The 17,953-nt window shown below is 39.2% G+C and overlaps 1 protein-coding gene across 1 annotated transcript in view; it reads right to left on the bottom strand.

The window, feature by feature from the left end:
• The window catches only part of LOC136863572 (discoidin domain-containing receptor 2), a 954,446-nt gene that overhangs the window by 428,352 nt on the left and 508,141 nt on the right, over positions 1 to 17,953 (bottom strand). The window contains exon 4 of the mRNA XM_068226000.1: positions 13,795 to 14,002. Coding sequence (XP_068082101.1) covers positions 13,795 to 14,002 — 208 coding nt within the window. The remainder of the gene's footprint in view (positions 1 to 13,794; positions 14,003 to 17,953) is intronic.

Genomic DNA, 17,953 nt, shown 5'->3' with positions numbered 1-17,953 from the left:
AGGTTTCGATATGCATATCATTTTAAAATCTTTGAATACTCGGGGGGTTTATAGGAAAAACAGAATGTTTCTTCCACCATCACGTCGAAACGGCTGGATAGATCTCAACCAAACTTCATATTTAGAGTATACTTATCCAGGGGAAAGTTTCGAAAGGCATATTATTTTAAAATCTTTGAATAGACCGCGGGTTTATACGAAAACCCGAATGGTTTTTCCAACATCACTTCGAAACGGCTGGATAGATCTCAACCAAACTTCATATTTAGAGTATGCTCATCCCGGGCAAGGTTTCGATATGCATATCATTTTAAAATCTTTGAATAGACGGGGGTTCATAGGAAACAAGAATGGTTTTCCTCCATTTTCTCTTATACTATTGATTTTCTGTAAACTTCGTTTACCGTACGTGAAACGTCTCTTCATTATAAACAACTTTCGTTATGTTCATAATTTACCTTACCCTTCACATGACGGAGAAATTTACTATTTTCAGCTGGTATCATGCTCTGCATTGAGTGACCGACAGACCGACAACGAACCTACAGGTTACCATGGCAACGTCTCTGACTGCATGCCAGCAGGGAAGTAACGTATTGCCATTTTCCTCATCATGCTTTTAAATTCGTGGTTGTTCCTTGGGTAGAAGGCAAGAGAGGCGTCAATCGGCCTATCTGCGGGATATTGGCGGAATATCGTTGGATGTTATAACCACCCTCGAATAGATTAAGTAATAACACCATTAGTCATCTTCTTATTATTTGTTTACCTAAGAATCACTGGACCTAAATTTCTCCTCTGTTACCGCTTTATTATATCCATTACTCACACTAGCATAATTTATTGAGGGGCATTTGATTTTCCAATACATTCACTTGGCATTTACATATTTGTCGTTATCCGGCTGTCCTCAGTTATAATCCATTTTCTATTACTTTCAACTTTCTTAACTGTATTATTTCTTCCTTAATTACGCCGTACATACGCGACTGCTACAAACTACTGGATGTATTTCCACCAAGACTCATATTTAGAATACACCTGTCCTTGATAGGTTTTAGGGCAAATATTGTTTCTAAATCCCTGAATTGACTGGGGTTTTATACGAAACCGAAACAGTGATTTTGCACTTCCACAAAATATACACAAAGAACTTAATGGAAATCTACCTACCTTGGTAGATATAAATTTCTAAACCTTTTTCCTCATGTGCAACATTTCGATACGAGGATTAATAAGGGAGATATCAATAAGGGACCGTTTTTCTGTACAAGTCCCATCGGACTTGACTCACGAGCGGGTGCGTGTAAAGCGTATTCCTTACAACTTGAAAACTACTGAAGACATTCGAACCAAAATTTATATTTAGCATCCACCGGTCCAAAGGTAGGTTTTAAACGTAAATAACATTTCATGTTCCGGAATGGACAGGCGGTTTATAGGGAACACAAATGGTGATTTTACTCTTCCACAATATATACAGAACAAGGCCAACCTGACTGGAAATCAACCAAACGTGATGGAATTCCACCACTAAACCTTTTTTTTCATGTGCATGTTTTCGTCAGGAGGATTAATAAGGTAGATATCATGAATGGTCACTTTTGCAGGTTAAGTCCAGCGGACAATGCCCAAAATGTGTTTTACATGGAGCAGATTCCTTATCTATATAAATCAAATCGTAACGACTGTGTGCCTCTACACTGACTATTTTGGCGAAATTTTCGTACAGCTTTCCGTTTAAGGGGTAATAATGACCATCTCCATAATTTTTGGTTTAGTTTCCTGAAAGTCCTAATTTTTACCCGCCTCGCCCAAAATCCACATTGCGGCATAATCTGCCAGAAGAAAAAGAAGATAATTGAAATTTGACAAAATTTTACGTTTTAGCCTGTAACGAACGGAAAACGACCTAGATCATTAAATTTTTCACTTTTTATCCCCGAAGAATATCGAAATATGCAGGCAGTTTAATTGATGGTGCAGACCTTCGGAAATTCCTATCACATAACGGATTGCACAATCTCCGTTTAATTTGGAATGATCTACAACCTTGGTCTTATGACTTTTTGCCGTATCTGTATCCCTTTTACGTTTGATTTTTTTCTGTTAATCGATGTTAAGTCAATTTGGAATTTTCACATGCATAATTCATACTTTCAATTACTTATATGAAATACAGAATCATCAAACTCTTCACGAAAATTGGCCCACCCAGTAGCCATATATGAGCTGTCACATAATTATCCGAAAAGTAATGCAATGTGAGATAATCTTACAAAACCTTTACCCTGTTCCACGTTTCTAACTCAATCTGACCCAAGAATAGATGACATATCATAGGACCAGCCATTTAGGCCACTAAATCCGGCGTGTCTTATGGTATAATCCTTTGTCGATATGACGTACGTTTAGTAGCAGTTAATCTGTAAATGAAGGTCTTCAATATTGTAAACACGCATATACTTTCGTATGTCGATCTATATATATTCAGTGATGTCGATTTTTAGCGATCGAGAAAGGGTGGGTCTGCTATTGTAATCAGTACTCCCCACACCGACTTTGACTGGCAGTAGGAAAGGGTTCCTTCTCCAACTCCTGTGTAACTGTCATTAGTAAGGAAGGCCTACAATTGTAATGAATAGTTCCCTTCTCGATTTGACTTGCAGAAGGCAAGTGAGCATGCAGTTTTGTTTAAAACTCCCCTACCCGATTGTGTTCGACAGTAGGCTAGGGTGCCCGCCATTATAAAGAAATGTCCTCATCTAAAATGTGACTGGCATTAGGCATAGAGGCCTGCTATTTTGATGGAAAATCACCAACTTGGTGTGACTGGCAGTAAGCTGGCTGGCAGTAGGAAAATGGGCCTGGCATTATAATGATAACTGCACAACTCAATTTCGAGTGATATTAGGGTAATTGCCTACCATTATAATAGAAACTCCTCAACTGTAATCTGTCTGGAAGTAGGAAAGTGGGGCTGCCATTTTAACGAAAACTCCCCAAATCGATTCTGTCCGCGTAGTAGGCAATGGGGCCTGTAATTATAATGTAAACTTCCCAACTCGATTGTGAATGGCAGTAGGCAAGTGAGCCTGCCGTTATATCACAAATCCGTAACAAACACTTTACATTGGAAACAACGTACGGGGATCTCCCCATGCTCTTTCTCGGATAACGCTAAGAGACATGCAATTTTAAAACAATCTTATTTACTGCATGTACACTATTTACTTCGATATTCGAATACAATGTAGAATACCGTAGCGAAGCGCGGGTACATTCGCTAGTTTAAAATAAAACTGCCGACAAGGCACAGAACATCACTGGACATTCAAAATGCCATCCAGATTGCGGTTAATTCGAGACTTTTTCCACTGACAATTTGAATGATATATATTTGGGAATGAAAATAAAATGAATAAACACAATCAATCAATCAATCAATCAATCAATCAATCAATCAATCAATCAATCAATCAATCAATCAATCAATCAATCAATCAATCAATCAATCAATCAATCAATCAATCAATCAATCAATCAATCAATCAATCAATCAATCAATCAATCAATCAATCAATCAATCAATCAATCAATCAATCAATCAATCAATCAATCAATCAATCAATCAATACTTATCTGCATTTAGGGCAGTCGCCCAGGTGGCAGATTCCTTACCTGTTGTTTTCCTAGCCTTTTCCTAAATGATTTCAAAGAAATTGGAAATTTATTGAATATCTCCCTGGGTAAGTTATTCCAATCCCTAACTCCCCTTCCTATAAATGAATATTTGCCCCAGTTTGTCCTCTTTAATTCCATGTTTATCTTCATGTTCCTCAAGAGTAACACAAACACGGAGTTATTATTGCTTCTTTACATTATTTTGATGCAGATTTCCATGGAAAACGGTTGATTGAATCCTCAGATTCGGGACGCCAGTTGCAGGGCATCTCGGACGTGTTTTGAATCGCTGATATCCTTGTGTATAGTTGATTACCGTGGTCCTTAAGATGTGTTGGAAAATCCGATTGCCAAATTTATGCCCTTCTAACACTGAAATCTCCTTAGCTATGATTTTGAAGCATATAGATATGTCTTTGACATGTTTTGTAAATTTACTAAACCGGAATGAAGTGACATTTCTGTCTTAAATGTGATATACAGAGTGTAACAAAAATACAGACCAACATTTCAAGGGTAGTTTCATTATACGTGGAGAATAAGGATAGGTTATATCAACTTGAGTCCGGAAGTGCCTGGTTCTGAGTTATATGAATTTCATTTATGACCGTAGGGAAATAACAAATTAGTCCCCACCGAGCTCGATAGCTGCAGTCGCTTAAGTGCGGTCAGTATCCAGTATTCGGGAGATAGTAGGTTCGAACCCCACTGTCGGCAGCCCTGAAGATGGTTTTCCGAGGTTTCCCATTTTCACTCCAGGCAAATGCTGGGGCTGTACCTTAATTAAGGCCACGGCCACTTCCTTCCCACTCCTAGCCTTTCCCTGTCCCATCGTCGCCATAAGACCTATCTGTGTCGGTGCGACGTAAAGCAACTAGCAAATTAGGCCCCATATGAATTTTAAGTACGATCTTCGTGGAATCATATATGGTTATTTTTGGAATTATGATACACTTCTTTGCTTTTCTCTAAATCTAATATTCAAAAGTCTGCATACAACTCTCGATCCGTCACTTCGTTGACGTGTGAAAAAGCTTCGATTTTCCCCACGGAGTTTTTGTTGCCTCATAGTCTTCACAGCTAACTGCCAGCCTTGCTAAGTGGCTCAGACGGTTGAGGCGCTGGCCTTCTGATGCCAACTTTGTAGGTTTGATCCTGGTTTACTTCGGTGGTTTTCAAAGGTGCTCAAATACGTCAGCATCGTATCGGTAGATTTAATGGCACGTAAAGGAACACCTACGGGAACTAAATTCCGGCATCTCGGCGTCTCGAAAAGCATTAAAATTAGTTAGCGGGACGTACAGTCAATATCATTATAATTAACTAACTCCCAGAGGGCTGGTATAATGTCGTTAAGTCCAGGCTAGATAGATAAAAATTAAAATACATCAATATCTCGGATTAAATTCCAGTCAAAGAACATACAGTGGACGCTCAGTTCGTTCTAGATAAACTGTTAACTCATTAAGCATTTTCGGGCCAATTTTCATATGGCTTTTCTTTCCTACATGAAGAGAAATATTGGTCCTCTTTTTATTACGCATTGTACGAATATATTTTAATTATAACAAGTTGTCCAAATAACAAATACTGCGGAAAGTCTAATACAGTCAATGAGAAAATCTTTGCTACGATTTTGGTTCGGTGGTTAATTTCGGTATCTTCAAAGCCTTGATAAAAACTTATATTATCCATATTGTAGTTGGAGAGATATTCGAAGATAATGTATTTAAAATATCAAATGTCGAAAGCTGCCGTCAAAATATGGATAAATCCTCATACAATGAATTTCTGAATTAAATGCCAAGCACCTCATTCTCTAACAGTCATAGTTTTATGACAATACGACCAACGTAATAATGAGATTGTTCTATAAATTAGTGGAAACCATAACTTTCTCTGTCACTTGGGTTTTGAAATTTTGAGGTTTCAAGAGAAACTTGCGAAGTATGAAGTAAGTAAATATGAATAACTTATGTGTGGAACGAAATACTTAATAAGCGACTAGGAAATGTATTTAGGAAATTGTAAATTTATTTGTAGTATGATATATAAACATGTTCATACTTTCGAGGTATTTCACAGGTATTCACCACAGAACGTTTCAATGATGTGATTTCTGGTTTCACGGCCACAGTACCCAGCAGATGCCACCTATACTCAGGCAGAGTCTGCCTCAGAAGAGCGCAATCAACCTATGGTAGCCGCACAAATGTTATTAAACATTATTATCATTATCGATCGGTAAGTGCAAAATTTTAGGGTAACTTGTGATATTTGTTGGCATTTTACTTTATAAAGATTAATTTATTTTAATTGATATATTTCCTTTTCGTGGTCGTGCAATTCATTCTCTTGTAGAGCTATTTATCACATTCCACGAATATTCATCTTTATAAATGACTGTAATTTCAAACAGTATTTCACTTCTGATGTTTTTAACTGAGTGCAATGCATTTACAAAATCCTTAATTAGTGATAAATGTGCAATAGAACGAATTCACGAACTTGCATTACGCAATACTATGAAATGCATTCGATATTAACAATGTTGTATTTTTTCAGAAATACTTATCTCTAAGTACGCATTTGAACGGTCTCGAGTATCGAAGTCAAATGCAATAACTCAATTAGAGAGCGAACCGATAGAGAGATACGAACCATCATGTCAGTAATCCGAACCAAATACACGCGCCAAACATTCCTATTTACACACCGCACCAGGTGATGTTATAGCAATTAGTGTATACAGGTTGAGTACTTGGCGATTACATAGAAAAGCTGACGATAATTAACCGCGACCGTAGAGTATCCCATGTAGTGGACAGAATGCAAATTCGAGGACCATTCACATCACCGCAGAGTTGTAAAGAATAAAATCAATTCCCGTGAACAAACTGGTGGAAAGAGAGCACCGTTAACCATGATACTTCTACTGGTCATAAATGAGTCACCACACAGATCGAAAGGTCAACTGATGTCAATTCTAACAAACGAGCTATAGATTTGTTCGCTTTATTTTGTTAAACAGATGGCCGAGGAACTGTCAGTTTTGGAAATTTATGTCTTAGGCCAGTATGTTTTGGCTTTATTGTTATGAAACGAAACATTGCAGCTTAGATGATTAAATTTTGTGTGTACTGTATATAGTCCTACGACAATCTAGATTGTGAAAAGGTGCTTCGAAAATTAAAAATATGTGCCATTCTTGCAATTGTCTAGAACGAATATTTCAAAATAATAGTTCTTTTGGTGCAATAGAATTTATAGGAAACGGAAAGTTAAGAGTTGAAATAGGAATCATTTATGATGACGATAATTCTTGCTGTTTGAAGGGGCCTGACATCTAGGTGATCGGCCCATAAAGGAATCATTATTATATACAGAATTACATTTTTCTTCCAATCAAGTGAACTTTTCCCAAATAGTATAAAAACAAATCATCTAGGAATATGAAGTAGTGCTACGTCTTATACATTTACGAACTGAGAACATGTTGCTCTGCTGGAAAGGAATAGCATGTTAAGTAGCTAAATGGTACTCCATGGCGTATAAATCACACACACTGTTGTTATTATTGAACTTACGTCATTGGAATACTTAGCTTGCTCTCCACAATACAACAACTAGTTCATAATTCGAGGATGCACCGGTATATATTACCAGTAAATATTTAAAATATAATTTTTAATTTAATATAATGCCGATTCGTTGGCTGAATGGTCAGCGTACTGGCCTTCGGTTCAGAGGGTCCTGGGTTCGATTCCTGGCCGGATCGGGGATTTTAACCTTCGTTGGTAAATTCCAATGGCTCGGGGGCTGGGTGTTTGTGCTGTCCCCAACATCCTGCAACCCACACACCACACACAACACTATCCTCCACCACAATAACACGCAGTTACCTACACATGGCAGATGCCGCCCACCCTCAACGGGGGGTCTGCCTTACAAGGGCTGCACTCGGCTAGAAATAGCCACACGAATTTATTATATTATTATTTATTTAATTTAATGCGATTTGAAGAGTCTAAAAACGTCCACTTGATTGGACAAAAATTTAATATATGTTCAATAAAAATCTGTATGTTCCGAAATTTTTCTATTGGCGTTTCTTTCATATTATAGATTTTCTCCACATTCTCAATTTTATAAAGTCGACATCGAACATCATGGATTTCATCCATGCAATGGAGTGAGTGACGGAGATAATTCTAATCCTCAGAATGGTCGTTCCAGATCATCGTGACGAAAAGTCAAACCACTCAGTTTTGGTATCCGTGTCATCTAATAGTTCACGAGTAATTATGCATAGTTATTTAAGCCATTATCTGGGAGAATAGCTGCCATGTGTACCAATTTATATTTTCTAAGGTAGAAATTCTCATTGAAAAGAAAGATTCTTTTTTAGGATCACTCAGTCAGCAAGTCTCTGTGGATGCTGATGAAAGGAGTGCTCTTGTCTATATATATAAAATAAGAGTTTTATCTGTACATTGCTCAGAATTTGAAAGGAATGGTATTTCTGTATCGGTCATGTCCACAGTAACAAGAAAATGCATTTTTTACTTTTCCGTAATTTCTGTCTGTCGGTCTGTCTGTGTGTATGTATGTATGTACACGCATCACGAGAAAACGGCTGAAGAGAATTTAATGAAAATCGGAATGTAAAGTCGGGTGATGAAGCGCTACAATCTAGGCTATAAATCATTTTAATCACGCTGAGTGAAATGGTAGTTTAGGGGAAGGCCTGAAATGTAATTCTCAAATAAGTTATTTATGTTATTAGTGGTTGTATCGATAAATACTACATAACTAACATAACTTTAGTTATGTCGTAAGTTAGTAGTACTTATGTAAGACATTATTAAATTTCCGATCACTTGCGTCTTATACATTGTTACCGTACCGCATATAATCAGAGATATTCATGAATGTGGATTTTTGTTACTAAGTCCGTATCAGCGCCGAGTCACGAGAAAATGGGTAAACAGAATTTAGTGAAAATCGGTATGTAAAGTCTGAGAATAAGGAACTACAGTCTACGATATAAATAATTTTGTAAGTCACCCTAATATCACAGAGTCGGAAGAAAACTAATGTGAAGGCCTGCAATGTAGAAAGCTCATAAACTTTATCAACAATAACATACCATTGTTTGTTGTGATGTGCTTTTTGTCTTCTGTTTCCTCTCATCCCCGATAGATAGGATTACTGCAGCGTACCGAGGTTTTTTTAATTTGCTTGACGTCGCACCGACACAGGTAGGTCTTATGGCGACGATGGGATAGGAAATGAATAGTGGTGTGAAGGAAGCGGCCTTGGCTTTAAGGTACAGCCTGGTGTGACTGCTATGAAAATGGGAATCCACGGACTACCATCTTCAGGGTTGCCGGCAGTGAGGTTCGAATCCACTATCTCCCGGATGCAAGCTCACAGCGGCGCGCCCCTAACCACACGGGCAACTCGCCTGGTCGTACCGACTGTAACAGCCTGCCTGTATATTGGCGGGAAGTAGCTGGGAAGTAAGATAACTTTCTTCTTTAGCATGCCATTCGTCTGGTTCATACATTTTCTGATATATCTGGTACGTAACACACTGGTTCATCATAGCATTCGAGCTATTCAATCCCTACTCTGAGGCACTGATTGGAATGAGCAGTTTGCATATAACGGAATAATGACAGAGGAGTGTTCACGGCAGTCTGCGACCTGGTTATTCCGGCTCTGGAACTTTGGACTGTTAGATCGGCACCGTAGTACTGTTCGTTGAAAGTGAGAAAGTGTGCGGTTTTTCATTAGATTGAGTATTTTATATGATAACATTGCTTTCAATCGCTACATTCCTACTGACGTTTTTGTAATGACCTATGTGGATTTCAGTTAGGAAAACCACCAAGTCAGTCTTTCTGAGAATCCCGTAGCGAAGCACGGGTACATCAGCTAGTTCAGTATAAGCTAAAATAATGTTAGATTATTATGAAGTGAGGTATTTATTTGGAAGGTGTATATTAAGAGAATAATTCACACTTTTGACAATAACAAAGAATAAACAGATAAGCCTTAGTAGAAAGTTCAACTGCATTCTAGGACTGCAAAGAGGTGTACGTGAGCAGATAAGCTCTTTGTTCTCTCTTTTAAAACTAATCAACGATCAGCACAAAGGTTTCCGAACTTGATTGATGTACTATACGAACCTCTGAACAGGCAATATATGGACAAATGTATTTACCCTTTTTAAATACAGGTAGAAATTTGGAAATTTCAGCACCACGAAGAAATGACACTGGAGACAAGGCAATGGTACCAGCTAGGTACGTAAACGATACCGGTTTCAGGACATGCGGATTGTTCATGGACGGACCACCTCCAGGTTGCGAAGTTGACGCGAGGCTGTGATGTGCACAGACGTGAATTGTTCGCTTGTGAAACATGACTCACCATCTACGTGGTCTTGTGGTGGTTCGTAGTATGGTCAGGTGACTGTGTAAGGACAGTTCCCGAACCAGTGGAATGCATACATACATACATACATACATACATACATACATACATGCATCATCATTATAGACTGTTATGCCTTTCAGCATTCAGTCCGCAAGCCACTGGGAATTTACTAAACGTCGCCACAGTCCTCTATTTGCAACTAGTGCTGTGGCCTCATTTTTTTTGCTATTTGCTTTACGTCGCACCGACACAGATATGTCTTACGGCGACGATGGGATAGGTAAGGCCTAGGAATTGGAAGGAAGCGGCCGTGGCCTTAGTTAAGGTACAGCCCCGGCATTTGCCTGGTGTGAAAATGGGAAACCACGGAAAACCATCTTCAGGGCTGCCGACAGTGGGGCTCGAACCCACGATCTCCCGATTACTGAATACTGGCCGCACTTAAGCGACTGCAGCTATCGAGCTCGGTGTGGCCTCATTTAGTTCTATACCTCTTATATTTAAATCGTTAGCAACTGAGTCTAACCATCGTCATTTCGGTATCCCTCTACTTCTTTTACCCTCCATAACAGAGTTCGTTATTCTCCGAGGTAACCTATCCTCCTCCATTTGCTTCACATGACCCCAGCACCGAAGCCGGTTGGTCAGTACAGCTTCATCCATCGAGTTCATTCTCAACTTAGCCTTTATCTTCTCATTCCGAGTACCCTCCTGCAATTGTTCGCACCTGTTTGTACCAGCAATCATTCTCGCTACTTTCATGTCTGTTATATCTAACCTATGAATAAGATATCCTGAGTCTACAAAGCTTTCACTCCCATAATGCAAAGTTGGTCTGAGAACAGACCAATATAATGATAGTTTCGCCCGGGAGCTGACTTCCTTCTTACAGAATAGAGTTTATCGCAATTGCGAGCTCACTGCATCAGTTTTACTGCAACTTGATTCCGTCTCCCTTATTATACTACCATACTGGAAGAACATACATCCTAAATACTTGAAATTATCTACCTGTTCCAGCTTTATATCACCAATATGACATTCAGTTTTCTTGGATTTCTTACCTACTGACATCAATTCTTCGAAAGGCTAATTTTAATACCATATACCATATCTAAGTTCCACCATATTAAAGTGCAAGCTTTCGGCAAAATCTGCATTAAGAACAAGTAATAAGCGTAGGACAGATTGCTTACTACATTTCCATTTAACTGAATCACTCCCTGCCGATCATCCATGTAAACTACAAACAACAAAGGTGAAAGATTACAGCCTTGTCTAATCCCTGTAAGTACCCTGAACCAAGAACTCATTCTACCATCAATTCTCACTGCAGCCCAGTTGTCAAAATAAATGCCTTTATTGATTTTAATTATCTACCCTTAATCCTATAGTCCCTCAGTATTGCGAACATCTTTTACCTCGGTAACGTGTCGTATGCCTCTCTAGATCTACGAAGCATAAACATAACTGTCTATTCCTCTCGTAGTATTTTTTTCAATTACCTGGCCCATACTGAAAATCAGATCCTGACAGCCCCTCTGTGGTTTGAAACCACACTGGTTTGCATTCAACTTCCTCTCAACCACTAATCGCTGGGGCTGTACGTTAATGAATACTACGGCTGCTTCCTTCGCACTACTAGCCGTTTCCTATCTCATCGTCACTATAAAACCTATCTGTGTAGGTGTGACCAAAAGCAGACTGAAAAATATAAAAAATTCTCCATAATGGTAAATACATTACCGAATTTCTCTTCTCATGATTATTAGTGTATTTAGGGGTTGTAGTAAGGATGTGAATGAGAGGGCATATAATTCTCTGATAATACACTAATTAGAGTATGGTTCCAGTGTATGCGACCCACACCAGAACTACGTGATGTGTGAACTTGAAAAGATCCATAGGGAAGCAGCACGATTTGTTCTGAGTGATATCCGACAAAGAAGTAGTGTTAAGAAAATATTGCAAGTTTTGGGTGTGGAAGACTTGGGAGTAAGGAGACGAGATGCTTAACTAAGTGATATGTACCGAGCTGTTAGTGAAGAGATGGCTTGGAATGACATTAGTAGATGAATAAGTTTGGACTGAGCTTTTGAAAGTAGGTGAGAAGTAAAAAATTGGAATTCAAGAGGACAAATTGGACAAATAATTATTGGCAGGACGAGGAGTAAGGGACCGGAATAATTTATCAAGGGAAATGTTCGATAAAATACCAAGTTCTTTGAAAATATTTAACAAATGCTAGGTAAACAATTGATAAGGCATCTGCCACCTGGACGACAGCATTACTTGAAAGGAAACTGATATAATTGAATGGAGTTCATGATACCTGTAAGTTAGGAGACAAGAATGTTTTAGAAATGGTATAAAGTTCATTTTAACTCAGTGCCATCACGTTTTTTATTATTATTATACACAGCTGTCTTATTTTTTTGCTAGGGGCTTTACGTCGCACCGACACAGATAGGTCTTGTGGCGACGATGGGATAGGGAAGGCCTAGGAGTTGGTAGGAAGCGGCCGTGGCCTTAATTAAGGTACATCCCCAGCATTTGCCTGGTGTGAAAATGGGAAACCACGGAAAACCATCTTCAGAGCTGCCGATAGTGGGATTCGAACCTACTATCTCCCAGATGCAAGCTCACACCCGCATGCCTCTACGCGCACGGCCAACTCGCCCGGTGTCTTATTTTACAGTAGTGTCTAATTACTTGAGATAATCATATAGTCTGCACCCAAACTTAAATCTGTGGTTTCCTCGTCCTCTGAAACTCTATATGGATGCACTTCATGGACAGTTTCATTTGTAGTGAGCACCTGATAGAAGTGATTGAAAAACAGGCGACACACACTTCAGTAAATCCAGAAAATTCTCCTTCTTCTTCGACAATGATATTGATAAAGCTGCATTGTATGCCTCCGGTGGTGTGAGGGTACCAGCTCTTGCCCTCCTTACAAAACTGACTTCTCGGAATATCGCTTCAACCAGGGCCTTGTAGAAAATAATGTAGCCACTTGACGTTCCTCCACTTCAGCCGCTCATCATTGTTAATAACCCATCGACATTGCAGAGGGCCTTTCAACAGCGAGGAAAAGTCAAGGAACTCATTTCCTAGCATTTCTTTGACCATGAATGGCTTTTTTAAAATGTATTAACAGGGCGGAAACGACATTTTGCATTCTTGAGAGTGCCATGAATTATATTATGTTTATTAACACCAGTTATGTTAATAATGATACATTTATTGTCCAAGGAATAAATGCAGACCCCACTAGTGTATTTCTTATGCTCGTTGTGAAAAGTACGTTAACTCATGTGGTGAGGGAGATAACGCTCATTACGCACGCATAAAATACTCTTTAGAGCAGTGAAAATAGCTTTAATCAGATCTTGCTGGACATAACGCTCATTACACGCCCGTAACTACGATTTTAGCGAATCAACACAGAAAAGAGAACATCATACCTTCGATTCTATTCGAAATTGTGTGCATCTTGCATTCCTTCACAAGGTGCACTTGATAACAAAATTTCAGCCATATGTGGAGTTAACATACTTTACCCACCCACTTGTCATATGTTTAAACAACCTGGCTTTGTTAGTAATTCAATTTACAGAAGGCAACAGGAAATCCATTGAACAGCGATTCAGATTTCACACCTACCTGAATCGAAGACCACTTCGCTAACCATGATCCATTTAGCAGCGAAGTACAGATGCAATTTCACGAAGCGGCCCTCCCTCTGATGGAGGTTGATAGAGACGTTTCGCGCATTCTCCAGCACTGTGTCGGGCATATACGAGTACGAAAAGGGTCGACCATTGTAGAACCTTCCACCGAAGCTAAAGAACACTCGAGCCTTGGAGAAAACCTGTGAACATACGAAATGAGAAATAGCATATTAGCTCTTGTGGAGTTTTTTTTTGAGAATCACTGATGTCAGTGCATATCAAATGGAAGAATACCGAAAGTCAGCTTTTTAACTTTGAACTAGAATACGTGAGTGTTTGAATTGCCAGCGGTCATCATCATGGTCTAGGGTTAAGCATAAACATACCAATTAATTTGGCAGGGATCTACTGGGGGAACTTGAGGTCTTCGTGCGAGTTTTACAACAGGGTGCACTTAACCACACATAGACAACACAGAATTGTTTTCCCAAATCAAATTGGGACCAATTCTGGGAATATATCTGTTGTATAGCCATGACAACCTCAGATATAATTAAAGCAATATTATTTTCACTCGCATTTAGACTATTAGACTAACTACATGGACCGGGCGAGTTGGCCGTGCGGTTAGGGTCGCGCAGCTGTGAGCTTGAATCCGGGAGATAGTGGGTTCGAGTCCCACTATCGGCAGCCCTGAAGATGGTTTAACGTGGTTTCCCATTTTCACGCCAGGCAAATGGTGAGGCTGTACCTTAATTAAGGACACGGCCGCTTTCTTCCCACTCCTAGGCGTTTCATCTCCCATCGTCGCCATAAGACCTATCTGTGTCGGTGCGACGTAAAGCAAATAGCAAAGAAAACTAACTACATGGAACGGTTGACCATACCAATAACAATTGCCTGAGCTTTGCAGTAGATCTGGTTGACAGTTCGGATATAAATATTTAGTTGTAGAAATAAGAATGTAACTGGAACACACTAAAGTTTACACGAGGATGAAGTAAGATTTTAGTTCCAATTGCTGGGAATTCGATACCTTGAGTCTCCACCCTTCAATAATATCTTTCATATTGGTTATATTGTAATTTTATGCAAAGTTATGAAACGATAAGGAGCATTTCCCTCACTCATATGCTTCGCTCTTCTAAACAGTTCAGGAAATCATTCAATAACCAGTACACAAAAGTCGCAGCAGACATTCCTTCACCATCATACATTGTTTATCTATCTACACATACATACATACACACATACATACATACATACATTGTTTATCTATACATACATACATACATACTGTCCCCGTTAAAATTGGCGATATTACGAATATTTTTAACAAGTGGAAAGTGAAAATTTTATTGTCTGCTTGTAACTGCAGCATATCATTTGGGGAGTTGTGGCGAGCTGAGAACGAGTTTTTTTCGTCGTTCAGAGGGGTGACACACCGGCAAGACTGTGCCAAGGTCAGAGCAAACCACGTGACTGCCTTCGCACGCGCGCAACCCAGCTTGTTTCTGGAATAGTCTGAGCCAATTAAATGAGACCATCAGCCAATTACCGTTCTCGCTGGAGATCACACCTCCCAGGCTAATTAGATAAAAGGCCTTGTTTCGAGTAAATCGCTCTCTTGAACTCTTAATGTTCTTAATGCTCTTAGTGTTCTTAATTCTCTTGATGTTCTGAAGCTCTCTCTGGGACACCACGTTCTCAGACCACGTGGAGAAGTAATTTCAGTTCAAGTCGACGCCGTTCTGCTAGAATTTAGAGAAACCATTAGTGAATTCTATGGAATAAAGACGCCTTGGAGCCAAGTTAAGTGTGACAGTGTAGACGAGCTATTTATATTCGGCGTGTGCTTGTGCAAAATACTTAATTTTGTCATCTCAGTTACAGCTTGTGACCGGCATTCTACGGAAGTCGTCTTAGAATTGAACATCTCAAGATGGATAATTCCGCAACCACCGACAACATCATTTCATCGAGGGACACCTGTTGCAGAGCCTCCATGGAGCTGTAAAATGTGAGGCGTATCTGGTAATTGGAAGGAGACTGACCGGAGGAGTATGCTGGAATAACTGACTGTCGACGGGAATCGAACCCCATCAAAAACTTGAGTACCTTTTTAATTTAATTTATCTGTCTTACCTTTTGTACAACTAGAGGTCTTTCTTCTTAACTCTCTTGGAGCCAGGCGGTACTGCGAGCGTCCGCCCTTTAAATTGCCAGAGCCGATGAGATCGGCCTTTAAATATCCGTGCGGAAGTTGCCAGAGCCGATTACATCGGCCGGCTGGAAATTCTGTGATATACATACTTTTTGGCAGTCTATAGTGACGTGCATACTTTTGTGACAACCTGTAGTAAAGGGGCTACAAGGTATAATGCGCCTGACCTTGCTTTGGAATTTCTAAGAGGGTGTTCTAGCTTTCACAAGAGTTGTTTCCTGTGTTTAGAAATACCGCTAACCGGTCAGTACAAGATTGCTTCTTGCAGTGAGTGTATTCTTGACAGCAGAATGGCAAGTGGATCACGTGATATATTTTCAGCAGGTATTGATGACGATAAATTAATGGAATATTTGGAACAATGCGAAGTGAACGCGGATGATTTATCGGATAGCGGTAGTGAATTTAGTTCAGAGAGTAGTGATGAAATTATACCAGACACGCCCCCGGGATCACCACAGCTAAAGAAGAGGCGTTTATTTGTTTCTAATGGCAGTAAAGCTACTGTGAATACTGTTGTTGATGAAACTAGTGATGACGATGATGATGATGATGATGATGTCTCTGGAGAACATTTTGTGGAAATTTCTCCCAATGAACCTGACAACGTTCCTCAGCCTGCTGTTTCGTTCATGGATATCTTAGACTATAATCGTTATATGGGTGGCATTGATACAAATGACATGATGGTGTATTTTTATTTAGATGAACGTAGAACTTTGAAATTCTGGAAAAAAGTTGCATTCAATATAATTTCGAGAATGGTCTTAAATGCTTATTTGATGTATTTAGAAAACTGTAACGGAAAGAAAATGACTAGGCTCCAGTTCTACTCCAGTATAATTGAATCTCTGAGTACTGAATGGTTTGAGAATAGACAAAAGATTATCACGAATATTCCCGTGTGTGGCGTAAAACTTTTGTCAGGTACATTAGAAAGACGGTGCGTTGTATGTAGCTCTCCGCAACGGAGAAAGAGGTCGCGAACTGTGTGCGTCAAGTGCGATAAAGGCCTGCATACTAAATGTGCAGCTGTTCATAAGTGCCCTAAATAAACAAAATATATTTGAAGTTCTACTTGAACAAAAAATAGAGATTTTATATGACGTTGCGTTACGCTTTTTATTGTTCCTATTAGTGTTAGTGATAAGTGATTAGTGTTAGTGATAAGTGATTAGTGTTAGTGTAAATAACCTTAAGTGCTTCAACAGTGGTCTCAAACTTTGAACAACATTATATAGCGGTGACGGGTCTTCTTCTCAAAAATGTTCGGTAAGTAAATTTATTTTGTCATTTTCCTTCTTTTTTACTAGTGACATAGTAAATTTGTGTTTGCATTTTTTGTTTTTCTTTTTCTCGTTCAGAGCAATTATTCTGTTCATAAATTAATTCTGTATCATTACGTAAATGCCGGTCCCCACGGGTCAAGTGTACTGTGCCTGCCTCTCACTCGGAGGTCATGGGTTCGATTCCCGGACAGGTGAGCGATTTTTACCTGGGTCTGAGTGTTGGTTCGTGGTCCACTCAAACTAAGTAACCCTAAGTGATGACAATCGAGGAGAGATCTTAGGCTAAGAGAGCTACCTTGGTCTAGAAAACCATGAATAATGAACGAGAGAATGTCCCACTGACCATGCGTCACCTCGTAAACTGCAGGTCTTCGGACTGAGCAGCGCTCGCTTAGTAGACCAAGGCCCATCAGGGCTTTAGTGCCATAGATGTTTTAATTACGCATATTGTATTGTATTGTAAGATGTTTTTAAAAATAGATACTGAAACAGAAAACTAGAAAAGGGGATTTCCGATAAAATAAAAACTATAATCTCAACTATTATTTTTTACTTTTTAATAACTCAGAACTATTTTTATACAATCTACACCACATATATAAAATTTATCTTAAGTGTTTGCCATACATCGATATATA

Source organism: Anabrus simplex, chromosome 2 (assembly GCF_040414725.1).
Source record: "Anabrus simplex isolate iqAnaSimp1 chromosome 2, ASM4041472v1, whole genome shotgun sequence".
NCBI classification, from domain to species: Eukaryota; Metazoa; Arthropoda; class Insecta; order Orthoptera; family Tettigoniidae; genus Anabrus; species Anabrus simplex.
This window is presented reverse-complemented; position numbering and strand designations above follow the sequence as displayed.